General features: G+C 37.5%; 1 protein-coding gene across 2 annotated transcripts in view; it reads right to left on the bottom strand.

Annotated features, from left to right (window-relative positions):
* The window catches only part of dpysl2b (dihydropyrimidinase like 2b), a 53907-nt gene that overhangs the window by 28274 nt on the left and 4693 nt on the right, over window positions 1–20940 (bottom strand). Inside the window, exons 1-3 of one of the 2 annotated variants that reach the window (XM_059357965.1) lie at window positions 20320–20589; window positions 5583–5671; window positions 3952–4136 (exon numbers count right to left, since the gene is read on the bottom strand). In XM_059357965.1, the coding sequence (XP_059213948.1) occupies window positions 3952–4136; window positions 5583–5671; window positions 20320–20361 (316 nt within the window). In that variant the 5' untranslated portion in view covers window positions 20362–20589. Of the gene's footprint in view, window positions 1–3951; window positions 4137–5582; window positions 5672–20319; window positions 20590–20940 lie in introns of those variants that run through there. The other variant, XM_059357964.1, reaches the window with a different exon arrangement.

Raw genomic sequence — 20940 nt, forward strand, 5'->3', positions numbered from 1 at the left:
CATAAATAATAAGTGTCATATAGCAGTTTTCCTCAGTTTGACCCTTTGCGTAGTTGCTGCAGTTAGACTTTGTAGGGCTTTGTCGTTCACACCTTGCGGCCAAATTTGTTCCAAATTGTTCTCCAGTGAGCACTTCATATTGATCTGTGAGAATTAGCAGAAACATGACTCCTGTCTCCGTACGAACCAGAGCCAGAGCTCAAAGTCCAAACCATCATCTGCTCCATCTGCTCATGGTTTCCACCACACAAAGACAAACACTATATGGGCTCAAGATGTTATTTTTGAAGAGATTATTTTTCAGAGTGAATATAATGTCTCACATGTGCTGATGTGTGGTCCTTCATTACCGACCGTCAGGAAAAAATGTGCGTTAGGGCTGAAAATAACTATTATTTTCATCCAATTTATCTGTCGACAAGTCTTTTAAATAAATGATTTACTGGAGTCTGTACAGAAAAAAGTTCTAAATGACTAACAGTGTCCCAGAGCCCACGGTGATGTCGTCAGTAGGCCGTCCAAAACCACATATTCAATTTACCAGCAAATCCTCATGTGTGAGTGGCTGAAATCACCAGTTTAGGAAAGTAACTAAGTACATTTACTCCAGTACTGTACTTTAGTATCATTTTGAGGTACTTGTACTTTGAGTATTTCCATTTTATGTAACTTTATACTTCTACTCCACTACATTTAGAGGCAAATATTGTACTTTTAACTCCACTACATTTAGTTGACAGCTTTAGTTACTTTTCAGGTCGATATTTATCATAAAAAACATGATCAATTTAAAGTGATTAGACTTTTGTTTTTAATTGAATCTTATAACAGGATATTAAGTAGTTAAATGAGCTCTATCTTTACAAAATGAAAACACTGCTTGCATAAAAGCTTCAATACAAATAAACCAATAATATATTTAGAATATATAAAACAATCTGAGTGGATTCATTCTGCATAACGAGTACTTATACTTTGATACTTTAAGTACATTTTGATGCTGATACTTTTGTACTTCTACTTCAGTTTTTGTTTTCAATGCAGGACTTTTACTTGTAGTGGAGTAATTCACAGTGTGGTATTAGTACTTTTACTTAAGAAATGGATTTAATACTTCTTCCACAACTGGAAATCAGTCAATTTTTGGCATCTTTGTTCGACTTAAATGGTAAGTCACCTCTCAAACTTTATTTTCTTTAATTTTCTATCAATAAATTAACCAGTTTAATGATTTCCGTGATAAGTCCTAAGTGTTTCTAAGTGCCTCTATGTGAAACTTGAGTCTTTGTCTTCAGACTGCAGCTCCCATTATATTAAAGTCTAGACCACATGAGCTTTGATCTCCATGTTTTGCATAGAACATTTTAAACATGTTCATCTGTGGTTTGAAATCTGAGTCAGACCATAATTCTAAACATTTGTCCATCTGGCATGTCAAATAGCATTTCAAACAGTCTCTTCTCTTGTCACTTTCCATTTTCGGTGCAGTCACATTTGCACTTGTGACGTGCACTCCACTGACATTCCAGTCAGTCAGCAGGCTGCCACGCATTACCTCCACGACTCCCAGCAGCTCCAGACCCGTCTGACCCTGCAGCAGGCAGCGCTGCACCGAGGTGACAACGACACACCAGTCGGCTGGGAGTGTTTGTTTTACTGTGAGGGAGAGTTCAGCTGCTGAGTCAGCAGACGGGGAGTCACAGCTTCATTTGTTATGTTTTACTTTTCATTAGCTGGTTAATATTTACAGTCTGTCTCTGGATAGGGACTGATAGTAGAGATATATAGATATTTATATAGATAGATATTTATATAGATAGATAAATGTATAGACAAATAGGTGTATAGATATTTATATAGAAAGATAGATGTATAGATAAATAGATGTATAGATAGATGTATAGATAAATAGATGTATAGATAGATGTATAGATAAATAGATGTATAGATAGATGTATAGATATTTATATAGATAGATAGGTGTATAGATAGATATTTGTATAGATAGATAGATGTATAGATAGATATTTGTATAGATAGATAGATGTATAGATAGATATTTGTATAGATAGATAGATGTATAGATAGATGTATAGATAGATAGATAGATAGATAGATAGATAGATAGATAGATAGATAGATAGATAGAGACAGACAGACAGACAGACAGACAGACAGACAGACAGACAGACAGACATAACATCTAGTAAAAATCTGCTTATTCAACCAAAATGTCTTTCAGTTTTACCAAATCTTTTTAGGTTTCAACATTTTTTTTGTAACAAAAGTCATAATTAACTCAATTATTTAACACTTAATATTAATGACTGAAGACACTGAAGCTGAGAGATAAAACTTGACTATATAAGAGCTGAAACCCAGCACCTGTAGCATGCAATAGTACAAAGACATTAATACTGATAAAAAAAAAAACCCTAAAACAGGTCACCAGCTAGTAGCACTGACCCAGTAGATGCTATTTTGTATGCTAAAACTGATAACATATTTGGAGAATAAAAGTTTCTAGCTAACCTGACCAGTAGAGGTGAGGGGAATAAATCTATACAGAAAACTATCAAGATATTTTGCATGGCAATATTATATTGATTCATGGCTGCCAAGTATTGATATTTAGTGCCGACGTGCCATCAGTATTTTTGCCTTTGCAATGTAATTTTCCTACACTTTTATTTTATTTTTGTGTAAAATGTTAATACTTTTTATATTTCTACTTGTTTAAATTGTAAATTGTTAATTCTTTAAAAAATGTTTTTTACTTGTTTATTTGCTAACACCTTTCTTATATTTCTAGTTTATACTGCTGTTTACTATTCATAGTTATTTTGTTATCGACTTGGCTGCTGTAACTCTGGAAATTTCCCCGTTGTGGGACTAATAAATCTTATATCTGGGAAATTAGATTTTCACTTTATATAATATTTCTAATGAAGTCCCCTATAGGCTTGACTATACATGAGATTTATATGAAACAAATGCAAATAACAGACCTGAATATAAAAAGAAAAGCCTCCATATAGGATGTGAAAATTAACAATGGCAAGTCTTTAGAGTTCAGTGTGTCCAAAGGGAAATTAACTGACTTCTTGGCAGCTTCTTGCCGCTCTGAGTCCTCAGAGCAGATGGACACTTTTACATTTTGGCTCGGTCCTGAACTGGCCTGGCACCCGTCCTGCTCTCATCAAGATATTTTCAATTAAAGCCAATCAGAATAAAGAGCCACTGCAGGGAAATAAGCACTGCAAGCAGGTAAGTGATATGACACTTATTTCTACATGTATAGATGATGTTATATTTATGCTGAAAATCAAGGTTTATTTGACCTTTGATCCCAAAAATGTAGTTACTGCACTCTGGTTTTACTGTAAAAGCGTTTAATACTAATGCTAAAACAGAGTGCAGTAAATACAATGTTGTTGTCTTCTTTCAGCTTTTATATTTTATTTTTTAGTGAATAAACATTCTCTTGAATGCAGTCAATTGATTTTGTTAGAAGTGTATTTAAAAGTGTTTAACAACTCCTTTTTAAAGAGTTGTAATATTATAAAGTAATCTTATATCTTAGTCTTAATATAATTTTATCGCACCTTTTTAATTAATCACTATCTAGATAATAATTTCCCTATCAAATAAACTTATAATTTCTATTATTCTTGTCTTCACTATTCAGCACAATGAAGAAATTCAAGGCCACACTGTATCACAGTCAAAGTTTGAGTTGGATTTTGTAGTTACTGCAATTTTTATATAATCATTTATCTGAAATAAAGCAATATTGGAATCTTAAACTTCACAAGAAGGCACAAGATAAAACAGACATCATGGAGTTCATTTTTAGCTGTAACTCAATTTCAACCAAATATGTAGTTACTGCAGTTAGGCTTTGTAGGGCAGAATTTCCAAACAGTGAAGTCTTTCTGCCACATCACGTACTGATCATGGTGGAGCCTCCGCTCAGAGCGGCCCTGGTGCCCTGGTAGAAGTCATCGGCGGCCGTCATGCCTCGATCGGGCATCTGGAAGCGCGTGTGCACATCGATGCCGCCCGGCATCAACATGCGGCCGTGGGCGTCGATGGTTTTCACCCCGCCGGGCACGATGAGATTTTCCCCGATTTGTCTGAACAAAAGAACGTACAGAGAAAATAAAAACTAAGCAAAAGATCTAAAAGTGACACAAATTACAACATTACACCTGTTATTAATACCCAGTGTCACGCAGACATCCCAATACTGCAGCAATAGCATATATATATATATCAAGTGCATCATAGAAAAGTTTATTTATGTCAGTAATTCAATTCAAAAAGTGGAAATAACACATTATATAGATCCATTACACACGGAATGAAACATTTCTTCATTTATTTAATTTCTTCTAATTATAATGATTATGGCTTACATTTAATGAAGACCTAAAATTCAGTGTCTCCAAAAATTTGAATAATACAAAGGACCAATTTTAAAAAGTGTGTTTAATATGGAAATGTTGGCCTCTGAAAAGTATGTCCATCTATATGACTCAATACTTGGTTGGGGCTGTTTGAACTACTGGAAATGGACTTTTCCATCATATTCTAATTTATTGAGATGCACCTGTATATAGAAAATGATCAACAGCAGACAAAATTTTGAGCTTTTATATTACACAACCCTGAGCTATACATTTCAATTTATGGGCTTTGAGCATAATTTAAAAGAGGCTCTCGATTTCAGGAATTTCTGCATTTTTTATTTTAAAATTGATTTTACAACAGTATAAATAATGTACAAAGTCAAAAATAAAGTGCCTTAAAGATTACATTCTTTCTAATGGCCAGCAGGGGGCGATAGTTGCAATAAGAAGTCCCATTGCATAGAAGTCTATGAGAAAATGACCCTACTTCTTTCTTGATTTACTACATCACAAAACATTTTCCCAATATTTTTATGGTCTCGATTACAAGTTTCAAGTCTTCCTCTATTCAGAACGATACAAATGTTAATTCTGTAAATTATATCAATTATCAATTTTAACACAGTCAAAAATAAAGAGCCCAAAACCTGTTAAAAAATTAAATGAAACCAATATGATTTTGTTCTTTTGTTTTTGCTTTACATTTTTGTACTTAAGTTAATTTTAGTTAGTGAAATTATGGAATAGTTGAAATAAGGTACACAAAGTGAAGCAGGCTGCACTTTTTAAAAAATTGCTGTTAAAAGCATTAAATGAACAATTTTGAAAATGCATTCATTTATGCCAACTGGGCTGTGTATTTTACTGTAAATGGAACCATAATTTACAAAATAAACATCATGCTATCTTCTCATAGACTTCTACACAATTGGACTTCTTTTTTGCAACCAGTAGTGTCGCCCCCTGCTGGCTGTTAGAAAGAATGCAAGTTTCAAGCCTTTCAAGCTTCACTTTTCCAAACTGGAAGCTACGTCCACTTTTATACAGTCTGTTTTTGTTTTTTAAATAAAAAGAATGAAAAGTCAGACACGAGTAATGATAAAACATGATGAAATCTGGATTTCTATTAAAGTGTCAGCAACATGAAGAAAAAGTAAGCAGTAAACTCACTTGATGACTCCATCCTCCATGTAGATGTCAGCACAGAAGGACTGGTCATCATTAACGATCTTCCCCCCTTTGATCAGGAGACGGTCACTCTGGAAAACAATAAATATGATTAGTCGCTGCACATTTAAACACTACATTAAACTTTTCATCAGGAAAAGCTCATATAAAACTGCGGGAACGAAACACTTGAGATCTGAACACATAAAGGCTGGTCTGGACTTTTATAGATGCCTATAAAAATACGCTTATGAGGGCGAGTATCCGATTTGGCGCAATTGGATTCTGGATTAAGTGCATTTGATGAAAGACATTTTGGGAAATGTCACATAAAAGATTGGACTGGCACTCGCAAGAGAAAATAAATACGACGAACCTGCCGGATTTACACATCAGCCTCTGCTTGGCCTTTTTAGGATGCATTCTGATAAGGAACACATGGCTGTGCAGTGTCTTTCAACTGATACTGGCTTTATTTATCTCCACACACACACACACATACCCAAAAACACCCCAAATATATGCTTAAAAGAACAGTTTTGAATAATCTAATGCATGGATTCAGGGGGAAACAGGCGACGACACAGAGAACAGAGAGTTGTGATGTTTGGATCAGCTCCAGGTTTTAACAATGACACTGATTATAAAGTGAGAGAAGGATTAGAGAACGAGAGATAGATAAAGAAAATGATGCAGAAGGAGAAGATGGAGGAGAGGGAAAGTGAGGGAAGGAGATGAATAAAACCTGCACTGGGATTAGGGCTAGGCGATATGGACCAAAAGTCATAACCCAATATATTTAGGCTGAATATCAATATACAATTTATATCCTGATATTGTTATCGCAAAGTGAGAGCTAATGTTCAGTCAAAGTCAAATATGACATGTCACAAGTAGTTTTATTGAAACCGTTTATTTAAGTGAACATAAATACTGTATAACAACAGGAGTACCTTCTTTTTTTTTCTTTTTTTTTTTTTAAATCAAAGCTCCATAAAGTGCACATTTAAATAATAAATGTCTTAAATTAAAATAGCCTATGAAATAAAATAGGCCAATCTTTTTCTGAAATAAGCATATTTGTATGAGAAAAGAATAATGAACATTACAAAATCACTAAATATGACAAACCCTAGTAAGGGCAGCATTTATATATAAAGAAAGGGGAAAAAAGTGACAACTATATTGATATATGCGATATGGTTTAATTCCATATCACATTTAAAAATATATCGATATATTTTTTATGTTGATGTATCGCCCAGCCCTAACTGGTATCATAGACTGTACCTATGAAATGGATGTAGTCACTGTAAGGTCACCTATTGGTTTATGGACTACAATTTTTTAAACCTGTGGTATTTTTGGCATGGATGTGTGACAAAACTGGATATATACCTAAATGTTAGAATTTACTTTATTTCAGTTCCATGTCCTGTCAATCACATAGCACCCACGGCCTAAAACATACCCTGCTTTAACCTCTATTTTACTCTTAAAAATAAACATTTTTACAGTTTTATGCTGTATTGAAGAAGTCTTGAAACTTGTGATTGAGACCATAAAGTCATTAGGAAAATGTTGGCTGATGTAATAAATCAAGTGAAAAGTAGGCTCATTTTCTCATAGACTTATATACAATGGGACTTCTTATTGGAACCAGTGAAGTCGCCCCCTGCTGGCCATTAGAAAGAATGCAGGTTCAAAGCACTTCAGTCTGGGAGTCAGATTTTCTTTAATTTACAGGTATAACAGATGAGCTTCTGCTCAGCAAACTGACAGTAACGTGACAATGAAGTAACGGCTTGGGAACTGAGTCAGTGGCACTTCAAGAACACAAAGAAAATCTCAGTATCAAGAACTTAGCTTACCATTTAATTCTGTTAAGAAAAAATAAATATAATGGTAAGAGAAATAACTTTTTCCATGCCATCCTGATGGCTCCGTTTCATTTTTGTTTTGTTTTTTTGTGGTGTAAACTTTATGTAATTTATGGTTGTGGTCTCTGGTAAGCAGTTTATAAGCAGCATCTTTGTGTGACGGAAACGATTTACATTTTTAACCTTTATTCATGCAACCTGGATGCTTTTCTAAAATGTGCTAGTTCCTGGTGCTAGTCTTAGACTTAGAGGGGAGGTTTGGAGAAAATGCCTCAGTTTAGTAGTGCTCTTCCTCAATAACAGCAACAGTTAATCACTGCTCCTCTTTCCTAATTCCTGCTCTGCTCGAACAACAAAATGAGGGCTAAAGTATGCACTGCCACAACAATGAAGACAGGAGCCCGCCTCCAGACACACCCCTCCGTCCTCTTCATGTGGTGGTGCTGTCACAGGAACCGACACCAGAGAACCAATCGGAGCGCAGACTGTGTAATCAATCATCCATGCCTGCTGCTGTGCCACTTGTCTGTGCAGGAGAGGAGGAGTAGGGGGGGGGGCCGGGGGGGGTCTGCCACCTCCACTGCCTCCCACCCCGAGCCCCTCACCCCCCCCGGCCCTCCCTCGAGTCACCCCGTCGGCTCGGGTCCTCTGTCCAAAAAGGGAGTGGCAGCTCTGGTCACAAGGACTCCAGCATCCCCGGCTAACAAAGACTGCTCTGTTCGAGCCGCTGCCGCGAGCTGCAGCCCGGCCAGCAGCTCTGGCCCCGAACACAACTGCTGCTGCTCTGCACAGAGCCCCGCCCTGCGCCTGCACCAGCACACACACAGCTGAGCACTGCAGAACTCAACTTTACGACATATTACTTCATGTTTAGTTCCTTTATCTGTCAAGACACCTAATTAAATCGCTCAACCACAGATGTAGAAGGAAATAAATGTTTGCATGCAATACCAGAAACATTGAACACTGTATAGGGCTGGGCGATATGGACCAAAAGTCATATCCAGATATATTTAGGCTGAATATCGATATACGATGGATTTCCCGATATTTTTATCGCAAAGTGAGAGCAAATGTTCAGTCAAAGTCAAAGCCAGATATGACATGTCACTAGCATTATATTAAAACTGTTTATTTAAGTGAATATAAATACTGTATAACAACAGGAGAACCTTTTTTAAAATCAAAGCGCCATAAAGTTCACATTTAAATCTTAAATAAAAATAGCCTGTGAAATAAAATAGCCCAATCTGTTTCTGAAATAAATATATTTATATGAGAAAAGAATAACCAACATTACAAAATAACTAAATATGACAAACCTTAGTAAGGGCAGCATTTATATATAAAGAAAGAAAAATGTAACTATATCGATATATGCGATATGGTCTAATTCCATATCACATTTAAAAATATATCGATATATCTTTTATATTGATATAAAAGCTCTAACACAACATGAAGCTTTGCAGCTTTTCCCTGTTTCATATCCCTGAGAAATAGATATCTATGAGTTTTGTACTGTTTGTAAGAAGAAAAGAAAGCAGTTTTTAATATTTTCTGACATTTTATAGACTAAACAGTATAGAGTAAAGAGTATACCACTAATTAAGCATTGCACATTCAGTGCTTAACAAATTTATTAGACCACCTGTTAATGCAACAGCTATCCTAAATTAATAGCATAAGTAATCAATTTCAATTTCAAAATCATTTTTTATGTTTCTGTAATGTTTAATACAGCAGTGAGTAGAAGCCCTTTAACCCAAAATGATATTTTTAATGCTAAAATATGATTACTATTGTTTCCATGAATTTTCAAATTTACTGTTTTACAAAAAAACCCTGTAAAAATAGTAAAGCACATTATCATTTCTTGATTAAAATGGCAAATTGTAGTTATTTACTTGCATTCCTGAACAGAAAAAATGATTTTTAGTGGTTGAATGTTGTGCTTGATTCATTTCTGACTTCTCAGAGAAGCCCAGTGAGACGGCTCAAATTTTGGGTATAAAAGGTGAATTCAGTCTATTATTTGCCAAATAAATATATAACAACATTTTAGCTTTAAACAAGCTTTTGAAAGATATAACTATTTCTGTTTACTCGTTTTTATGACAGGTGGTCTAATAAATTTGTTAAGCACTGTATATCAACTCATGATGGATGCACCTGAACCAGACGGAGTAATAATTCCCAACTGTAGCATACTGAATGCAACACTGGGCAGCATTCACTAAAAGTTAAAGAAAAATGCAATATTGTTCACTTACTGTCCACCATGTGCAATTACCGTCTAAGTGCAATAATATTAATAGTGCAATAATATCTATATCTATATTCATATGATCTAATAACATTACCTCTGTATACTACCACTCCTCCTCGTTCTCCTCTTTTTATACCTTTATTGTCTTTAAGTTGTTTTTGTATTCTTGTTCTTAATTGTTTTATGCACCAATAGGAGTTGCACTCTAATTTTGTTGTATTATATCAACGACAATAAAGGCTATTATATTATATTATATGATATTATATTATTAAAAGTATGCAGCTTGGATTGCAGCAATCATATTTTTTACTCCACACATTCTTCTTCCTTGTCAAAGCTTAGGGCCTACATTACCCACAATGCAATGCCGCTGCAAATAGTTCAATCAGAGATGAGGAGCAGGCTATAGAGGTCTGATGAGCTGACTTCTTTCTGTATCCACATCACCTGATTTTTTGCTGTTTAAAACTTGCAGCCTAGTTTATTGGCTCTAACCGATGCAGACTTAAGTGACATCACTTGAGGTAACATATCAGACTCAACACAGCTCCCACTGGAGCCAAAAAGGCAAATTTCACATCTGCAGTTGTACTCCCAAAGACCTGTAAACAGACTTGGATGTGTAATATTGGTGCACTTCTCTTTCATGCTTTGAAACGATTGATTTGGCATTGGAATAGATATTTAAAGCTCACATCCAACCAAAGCTCTTAATATCCATTTTTGAAGAAAAAAATACCTCCAGATACATTCTAGGAACTTATTTTCAAACTCTTCCAAGCTAGATTAAGTTAGACTACAAACAAAAGCAGATATTTATTTTCCCTTCCCTTTTAAGAGTTATTTCAAAAACCTGAATATAGTGGTGGAAGAAGTATTCAGATCCCTTACTTAAGTAAAAGTACTAATACCACACTGTGAAATTACTCCACTTCAAGTAAAAGTACTGCATTCAAATCCTTACTGAAGTAAAAGTACAAAAGTAGCAGCATCAAAATGTACTTAAAGTATCAAAAGTAAAAGTACTTGTTTTGCAGAATGAACCCACTCAGACTGTTATATATATTATTATATGATTATTATTGATACATTGTGTAAGCATAAAAGCATTATATTCTTAGCATACTGTTATGAGGTTTAATTTTTTTTTTTTAAATGGCACAATCACGTTTTTTATGTTAAATCACAACCTGAAAAGTAACTAAAAGCTGTCAGCTGAATGTAGTGGAGTAAAAAGTACAATATCTGCCTCAAAATGTAGTGGAGTAGAAGCATAAGGGTATATAAAATGGAAATACGCAAGTAAAGTACAAATACCTCAAAACTGTACTTAAGTACAGTACCTGAGTAAATGCACTTAGTTACTTTCCACCACTGGGCCACAATATAGTGTATTTTATATAATCGTTTCTGTTCTCACAGCTGTACAGTAAGCAGACAAATGGGTTTCATACATAAAGTCATATCCTCTTTGCTGTGGAGAGATGCTGGCAGTCATGCACACATTGCTTTTCAATGAGGGGAGGAAGAAACACACGCAAACACAATCTTACACTCGCACACACACACTTGAGGACTTCAGCTGACTGCAGCAGGTCTGGAAAATGCTTTGCAGTTGTCATGTGAAAGGTGTGGCTTCGCTGTGACAGCGCTGATGGAACTAATACAAATAGATCATGTGGTAATCTTCGATCTATGCCGAGCAGACTGCTCTCTGGTGGAGCGACTGGCCCCGCTCCAGCCCCATGCTGGCCCGCTTTCATCCCAACAACTGCTTTGAAATATGCCGTTACATCATGTGCCTCATCATGACTGTCATCATCACGTTACTTAGCGGAGATCGCCAAGAGACTGAGAGGCAAAATTATCTTTTCAAAAACAATTACTCATATTCGAATGATAAAGAAGGACTCAGTTTTGGGTTTCTTAGTGTGGGAGAGGCAGCTGGTATAAAAGGATAAAAGGTGCTTTTTGTCTTCAAGGGTTCAGTTTTTGTAGCTAAAAAGACGTGAAATTAGCAGAACGATTATTCGCCCTGAATCCAGACTGTATAATCCTCTGATTGTTTGGAGCTCTCAGGGGTTGGAGAGAGTGTCTGATTGTACTGGCTCAGAGCCAAACATGACAGTGACCTTTCCTTCATGGGAACCTCTCGGTGCCTCACAAACAGGATGTGGACAACGCTCAATGGGCTCACTGTTGCCGTGTTTTCATTCCAAACTACAATACATAACCCCGCTAATGTAAATGTCATACTAGCAAAATGAAATATAGCAATTTAGCCAAAAAAACGCTGTTTTGAAGCCATTGTTGACCCCCTGCATCTTCTTTTCCTTAAATAAAACATCCTGGTTCTAATATAAATGGGGGCAGGCCCCACTTGGGGGGTGTAAAAGCATTCTGGTGGGAGCCTGCATGACCGCGAAGAAAAATGTGAGGTGAAAAGTTGAATGAGTTTGTTTTATATGAGAACAACACAAAACAATTGTGTTCCCATGCTAGCAAGGCTAGTAAGATTCAAGCTAGCATGATTTCTTCAGACAGAAAAACACCAAATAATGTATGAAAACAGATGAATTAAAAGGTTTATAGAAAGTAATAAAAAAGTATTTTCCTCAGGTTCACCAACAGCAAAGTCTGTCAGCTTAATTTAGGTATTATTATCATGAAATAACGTGATAATATCAAGCGTGTCCAGACATGTCCTCTGGAAACACTTCTGTTGTGTTCTGGTCTAGTTGCATTTCTAAATGCTGCGCTTGTGTTGTCAAATTGATGAATATGTTTCTGAATTTGCTTGTGTTTTGTGTATTTGCATGTGTTTTCTTAACCCATTTAAGCCAGGAAATCATTACCGCATTTCTACCATTAAAACCAGGGCACTCTTGCGTTATTCTACCATTAAAGCCGGGAAAGCGGATATGTCGTTTTGTAGTATTTGTAGTTTTTTCCACCTATTTTCGGTCTCTTGGCCAATGAAATGCATCAGAATACATGTTGGAGTGTCGCAATGCAACATGGGACTTTTCCAGAACTGAAATCATGGCGGAAGACGACTATAGCGGCGAGGGAGCTCAGATATAACAGCTATAAGCTCTCAAATACTTTTTGAATTTCATTTCTATCTGCTACACAGGCTGAAAAATCTGTTATTTAGTAGGCGTTGACACTTCTGTTGAATTTCCAGAAAAACTTCAGGTTTTAGGGGGTTATTTTAAAATCGCCCAGAGGTTTTACAGGCATTTTTTACTGGTGTTTTAGGCCTAAATGGGTTAAATTGCAGTTGCTGTGAGCTCTCAGGGCCACCGTAGAGAACTTCAGATTCAGGTGATAATTCTCTGCTGGTTCATTATTCAGAGTGTCCCCTTTCACTTTACATATTCATGTGACCGATTCTTAATATAAAGACATTGATTATGGCAGCTTTAAACAGACATGTATAGAAGTCCCTCTAATGCTAAAGTCTGCTGAGTATTAAATAGACTAGTGATGGACTCTGGAAATATTGATTATTTCTCTGTTACAGCCAGTGAGATCAATCTGTTGTATCCTATGACTCCTGTTAGCTATGATGATTAAATACATGTTTTGTATAAACAAAGCCACACAGGTGAAACTGAAACGCTCAAGAGAGGAAAAAAAGTTTAATAAAATCAGGACAAAATCCATTTGGGCGCTATGAAAACGTCTGCCAGTGTCAGACGTAACCCGGCAACGTGGTGTGTTGTTGTCCAAATGGAAAATATCCTGGGAACATTTGTGAAGTCAGGTGGAGAAGGCTGCCAGGTTAGACATTCAGCACGATGATTTATGTGTGTCCCGGATTATTCAAAAACCAGTCTGCTAACAAAATCATCTCTATACATGTTGAGACAACTACTTTAAAAACACATGTTCGCAATATTTTTTTTATTTGAAACAGAAGACTTCTTTCAAAATAACCAGCTTAACAGGATCAAACTAATTCCCACAAGGATAAATATGTAACTCATCATCTTAGTTTGTAAAAAAAAAAAACACACAAACTAAAAATATACCTGTGACTGTGATTTGTGTGCAACAAATCATTTAAATGACTTTTTAATTACTTGTTGTTCTAACTGATTGTATAATTGAAGCAAAATTCCTTATTGTCAGTTAATCAACATCCCTGGTAATATCATAATATTATCCAATGGTGCACACAGCTCTGTTATTTTACTGCCTTCTCCAGCAAATAAGAAATAAACAGATTTGTATGTGATTAAATTGCAATAAATACATTAAAAGAATGCCGAAACAACTCCAACATGATGCCAATTTGTAAAAAGTTTGAATTCATGCTTTATTGGGTCTGTCTGCAGGATGATAAGCAAACTACTTTTAAAATGCTTGTTTTCTTAATGGAGTCTGGATCAATCAGGGCTATGCTTCACAGGGGAATCTCAACGCTGACAGGCTTTTGCGACAGTGAGTTTCTTGCTTTAATTTAAAAAAATTCAACTCAAATACACAAATGGTGCAAATTAAGTAAATTTTGCGTATTCACGTCACCCAGTGTGTTACTGCAACTTTGCATTGACTTTTTATGGATTCCTGTTTAAAAAAAGTTAATTTTTCATTCGGTGTAAACACACCATGAGAGGCTTCACTAAAAATGTCCTTTTGAGTATGAACCAGGCGGCAACCTCCGGGTCTGAGCAGGGAGGCAAACCAGGAAGTGTCTTAAGCTGCATTCTACCGAAAATTCCAGCAGGGGTTGCTAAGTTTGGCTGCAAAAACATTTCTGTCCATTAATTTCCATGCAAAATGAGAAAACTTCACAACACTATGGTCTCAATTGCTAGTAAAAAAAAATTGATGTTAATAGTGTAAATAATGGCCCCATTTAGAAGATAATAGAAGATAAAGAATCATATGACTTGGGGCCTGGCTACCTTTGATTGACTAACAAGGCAAGCCATCATCAGGAGAGAAGCAGAACAATGGGTATCCATGGCAACGTGTCAATAAAGTTATATAGATGTTAAAAAAAGGATGTTTAGCGGTTTGGTCTCATAACTTTGACCCTTTCACTGTATTTTCACTTAATGACAGTTTATTTCACGTTTTGTTCATTAAAATGTCTTGTTCAGTGTTTGGTTGGACTAACAGACACTCCAAGGAGTCGCTGGTCAGTTTTCTGAGGTCAGTAACATACACTTTGTTTTTGTTTTTTGCCAAAATGAACATCCCAGTTAATGCCAACATGAATCAGTCAGGTTGAGGTGTAGAGAGGCTGTAGTCAGTAATCAGATCCCTCTCGCTCCTCCACAGTCCTGATATGGTCTGCTCCCCGTATCAGAAACAAGATGGCGATGAGTGTAACGCTGAACTTGATGCTTCCAACGGGCCACAAACCAACGGGTAACGTCACGGTGACTACGTCCATTATTTATATACAGTCTATGGTATGAACTTTACCTAATAAACATTTTCTTTGACAATGAAATATTAACTTAAATTGTCTTTGATGATTAAATTTTACTTCAGTTCTCGCTTTGTTTGAAAAAAAATACAAATTCTCTCTTTTACTATAAAAAAAACACTCATTGACCTGTTTTTGCAGTTTATTTAGGATATAGGGCATCACGATTATGTTACAGATTTTGCTCAACAGTATTCTTTTTTGTTTAGCTGCAGACTGATAAAAAAAAGTTCACAAACACACTCACACACACACACACACACACACATTGCGTATTCTCTCTGACTTCTGGCTTTATGAATGGGGGAATTCAGGATCATATTAAGTGTGAGCTGAGCCGGTGGGTGGGTGATTTGGAGAGCAGCATGCTGTGTGACGTGTGAGCAGACAGGCCCCGGGCCGCTGTGCACTGTGAGATAACAGCATGAATACACTGAGGCAACCTCAACAACACTACACACACTGAGCTGCCACTGGGGACAACTGCTGTACTACAGGTAAACCAGCAGACTGCCTAATGATCTCTGATCCACTGAGGATTGTAGTCGCACAGACTTTAATCCAGGACAGTCTTAATATAGCCTCAGACTATTTTTAAACCTGCTTCTAACAAGCATTTACTTTAATAAAACATTAGATTTGGTTTTTAACTTTGCTCTCTTCTGAATTTATATTCTTCACTTTCAAGATACACTGCTCTTGTTTGGGGCAAAAATAACCTTGGCTTGACTCTGGTACTGAAATGATCAACCTTTCGACGACATAATCTATCAATTGTTTAGGTTATTTGTCAACATTCTCCGGTTTCAGCTTCGCAAATGAGAAGATTTGCAATTTTTCTCTGTTGATTATTTCCAGCTACAACTACCGGATAGAACATCTTCAAATCACTTGTTTTGTCCAACCAACAGTACAAATCCAAAATACATTCAATTTAAAGTGATGTAATACTAAGACAAACAGTGATTCTGAAACTAAAAGTAGTCTGGGCTTCATGGTCCCACATTGTAAAAGTGAGACTTATTAGAATTAGAAGATTGGCCAATTTTATTTCATAGGCTATTTTTGTTTTAGTTTTTTTTTTATTTAAATGTGCACTTTATGGAGCTTTGATTTTTTTTTTAAAAGATACTCCTGTTGTTATACAGTATTTATGTTCACATCAATAAACGGTTTCAATAAAACTTGTGACATGTCATATTTGGCTTTGACTTTGACTGAACATTTGCTCTCACTTTGCGATCAAAATATCGGGATATAAATCGTATATCAATATTCAGCCTAAATATATCGGGATATGACTTTTGATCCATATCGCCCAGCCCTAACATATACACCCACCTACTGTATATGTTACTTCATGGCATCTTCTAAATGTTAGGGCCTCTCTAAAAGGGCACATTATTTCTATTTAAGGGCGTCAAATAGGGCACTTTTGCGATTTGTGATTTTTGCAAACATGGGGGCACCAAGGTGGCCTGCCCCTCCCCTGTGTCCACCTGAGTGTGAAAACATCGAAACGCCCAATCCATGGAGAAATGCACTCAGCTCTTACTCAGAAACTGTGCCTTTAAACACGATATTGGAAGTTCAGTAAAGTTGTGATGTCACAGCTACACTATACATAGAAAATGCAGCTACAGTGCTATTAGTCATTCCCCAGCTGCAATGATGGTGCAGAGACACAGGAAGTGCAGATACACTGACCAGAAACACTGACCAATCAGAGCAGACTGAGCTTTTTCATAAGAGGGTCTTAAAGAGACAGGCACTAAAACGGAGCGTTTCTGACAGAGGGTGAATACAGGTATATTCAGATGGACAGCATGAGGAAAAATGTGTTTTTAGAACATTAAAACATGTTCCAGTAGAAACCCAAAAAAACAAGTACGAACCTGAAAATGAGCATAATACGATCCCTTTAAATAACTTCATAAATAAACCTGTTGAACTAAAAACTGCAAACTGAATATTTGAACTGAACGTTAGACAAAAAAAAAGCCATTCAAAGATGTCACCATGGAGTCTAGTCTTTAAAACATATCATGAGCTGAAGCCCTTGTTGACTCAATCTTAACTTCAATCACATACCTTTTACCTCGACTCATCTCATCTGAGATTTAGAGAACAGCCATGAGTCACAGAAGCTCTAAACCCAGGTGGTGAACTTCTGGAGGTTCATTCATATTTGATGAGATCTGCCTTAAGTACATCCCTGCCTGTGCAGCTGACCTGACTCCATCTGTCCAACACCAACCAGTCAGCTCTTCTGTTATATGGACTCCACCCTTAATTGGGGACGGATGGATGAAAAGTTCAAAATCAGTATTTTAATTTAACTCTAAATTTGATTGGCATACACAGAAAGACATGGGACACACAGAGCTCCTTTGTCACTGCTGCAGCCTTTCCTGTTTAGTTTTTTATTGAATTTAACCACATTCATTTCCTCTGCAGCTTCTGTTTGGTTTAATTAGCTCATCTACTCTTCACACAGACGTCTATTAGAGAAGTAGTTCTGACCAGCTGGAAGAATTAAATCTGAAGAGTCACTGTGAGACTTAGCAGCTACAGTCTAATGCAACTCATGCTCAAGTCTTAAGAAAAAATACATTTGAAATTCAGTCCCTGACCCCCTTTTTCTTTCATCACCGATCAAGAATAGGCAGTCGATCCATTTAGGTCTTAATCACTGTTGGGACTACAACCTCTACTAATCCTCTGATCTCTCCACCAACCGGCTGCTGCGCCTCAAACACTCTCCAGAGAGTCACAGGAAGAGATTCACCTGACAGGTTTTCACCAAGGACACAGAGATAAACATAGCCCAAAATATGTTCCCAATTATGAACAGCCGTTATATCATCATGACTTTGTTTTAACACCCTTTGTCTTTAGAAATGATAAGCTGTAAATTCAACCTTAAATTTAAAGATTTTGTTGACTACAAAAATTCTTACAGACACTCATACAATTTGGTCAACAAATCGATTAGTTGATTTAGTCGACAGATCTGTAAAAGTGAGTTTCACCACCAAGAATCATGCAAAAATCAACAATTTAAGTCTTGTGTGTCCAAGTTTCTTGGAAATAAGTCATTCTGTATGAAAGAAAAAAGCATTAAAAAATGACTAAAGTTTACAAACATCTTTGTAGAGTGAGACCAAAACTACCACATAATAATATAAAGTCTGCTAATTGACTAAGAGCCCTCATTTAACTAGGTAGTGGAACATAAAAGTAAGACTTTTTTCTTCCTGATTACTTTTCTACACTAGCAATAAGCCATTTTTGGTATTTTTCATTCACTTCGACAAATCTCACTTTGTGTTTCATCATCTTTTGTCATAGCAGGATGCATAATAAGGCTGCAACTAAAGTCCCAGAGCCCAAGGTGACATCTTCACATTGAGTGTGGGACTCAGACAAACAAAGCAAATATATTCAGTTTACAGTGGTATAAAACAAAGATAATAGCAAGTCTTAACATCTGAAAAGCAGAAAACTGAATGTTTGTATTCTTTGCATGACCAAACAATTATTAAAATAGAAGTCAATCAGTTTTCTATCAATAGACTGGAACGTGCATCCTTAGGACCAGCAGATAAGCAAACATGCACAGGTGTTGTTTGGACACGTTTGTGTATTTTTTTCATGTCTATTTCACCCTCTAGCAAAAAAACAGGATCAACCAATCAGGCGGTTGGATGTGCACTAATGCAGGACACATTGTTGTGATTTGGGAGGTGTGCACATCAGCTCCTCTGAGAGTCTCTGAGGCCTACAGTTACCCATAACACATAGAGACAGCACATATTGCAGAACTAGGACGTCTACATGAACATTGTGGTCCAAAAATCTGTGCTGTTGGTCACTGTGGCTGCTGTCTGCAGCCACCAGGTGCAGGATGGATGGAGGTTTAGGCCTTTTCTAATCAATACAAACAAGACCCCTGACCCCTGGGCACAGATAACTAAAAGGCCCCTCATCCTACAGCCTGCACCCCTCCCACATCATGTCATTGCCTGATTATTATAGTAAGTGAGCAAGAATCTCAAGAGGACTTATGACCAACCTGAGCACTTTAGCCGCTGTGAATGTGCACCAAATGATTAAAATATTAATGCATCTATCCATCTGCACAAAGCATTGCCTCGCATCTCTCTTAGGAGCCTAAAATACCACAGCCAGCTCTCTCCTTATGGCTTTTTGTTCTGCATGTTCAGAGCCATCTTTGACTATTTAACCCAATTCTTTCACTTCACTCACTAACATCAGCACAGAGACAGTGACCTCCTTCCTGATCAGCTCTGCCTATATGCATCTTCCCCTCATTACACAGCTGAGAGAGAAACATGGAAGGAAATAGGACCCACCGTCCCCTCCCTTCCCCTGGCTCCCCTCCCTTCCCCTCCCTATTCTCTACTTTCCATTGAAGCACCACCACCACCACTACCATCCCTGCAGCTCTGCTATGAATTCAGGGAAATAATGTGCCACACACTGACACCATGCATATGATTTAAGAGGCTTTGGGTGCTTTAATTAAAAATACCTTCATATACCAAGTAAAAACGAGGGATTGAGGAGAAATCCAGCCGGTTACTGGGTGTTAGAGCGGATGCAGGGGAGCATTTGCCCCACCAGTTGGTGTGCAGTGATACCCGGCTACCAGACACACTGTGTAACAAAGACCACCGGCGTGAAATCTCAACTGCCATGCATAGCGTGCACAAACAATAGCAGGCTGAGTGTGAATGTGCAGCAGGAATAAATCTAATAAAGGTTAAGTGGTTGGTTTTATCCGGAGGTGAGCACTTGTCGCAAAGATGCTGCAAAAATCCCATTTTTCAGCCTCACCACACTACAGGCGGCCACATTGATTTATCGATCCTAACGTGCGGTTGCCTCTGGGAAGGAGATTTCACAATAAATCGCATATGCATGTGCAAAAAATGCATCTAATAAAAGGAAAACTCGTGCAGTCTTCTCCTCCGGCTTGTGGAGGAGCGCAGCGGCGCAGGCACCATGCCGCCCCGGTGACATCCTGCACCCACACCCGCAGGCCCACATGACCAGACACCGGACACCCAGCTGGTTCTCTCCCCAGCTAGTTTCACTCAAAAACATCCCAACACTCACTGTGATGCGGGGGATGTTCTTCTTGCCCTGGTAGCCAGACATGTTCACCGGTGGGTTGTTTCTCGCGCTGCGCCGTGGACCGCAATCAATGCGACGGGATGTTCGGGATTACCGCTGCTCGCCGGGTCGGAAACGAGGATGACGAAGAAGAAAGTCGCAGCTGATCCCTTCCGGAGGCCACAAATGTTGAAAATAAAGAGAATCAAACTATCTCTCAACTCCGGATCGCGTCCTGGCAGCCTCCCGGTCTCCGCCGATGCACCAAACCGTTCCTTTCCCAGACGGAGTCAGACAAGAGGGGAGGGAGGGAGGGAGGGACCAGCCTGCGAGCCTCTTCCCATAAAAAAAGAACCGCACGGAGCATGCGCAGAGCCTCGCCCTGCTCCATTGACAGGAAAGAGCCACTAATGCCATCAATTGCTCTCCTTGGATTAGTGAAGGCAGAGAGTGCACAAAGTGAAGACTCAGCCAGCAGCCATCTTAACTCTACTTCATCTGTTGTGTCTCATAATCTGCTTTTTATTAGCATTAATGAAAGATTGTTTCAACTGATCCCAGCTCTGATTAACTTGTCTCAGCACTTTTTTTAAAATTAGCATTAATTGGTGATTGAAAAAGTCC

This window comes from Centropristis striata, chromosome 19 (assembly GCF_030273125.1).
Source record: "Centropristis striata isolate RG_2023a ecotype Rhode Island chromosome 19, C.striata_1.0, whole genome shotgun sequence".
Taxonomy (NCBI): Eukaryota; Metazoa; Chordata; class Actinopteri; order Perciformes; family Serranidae; genus Centropristis; species Centropristis striata.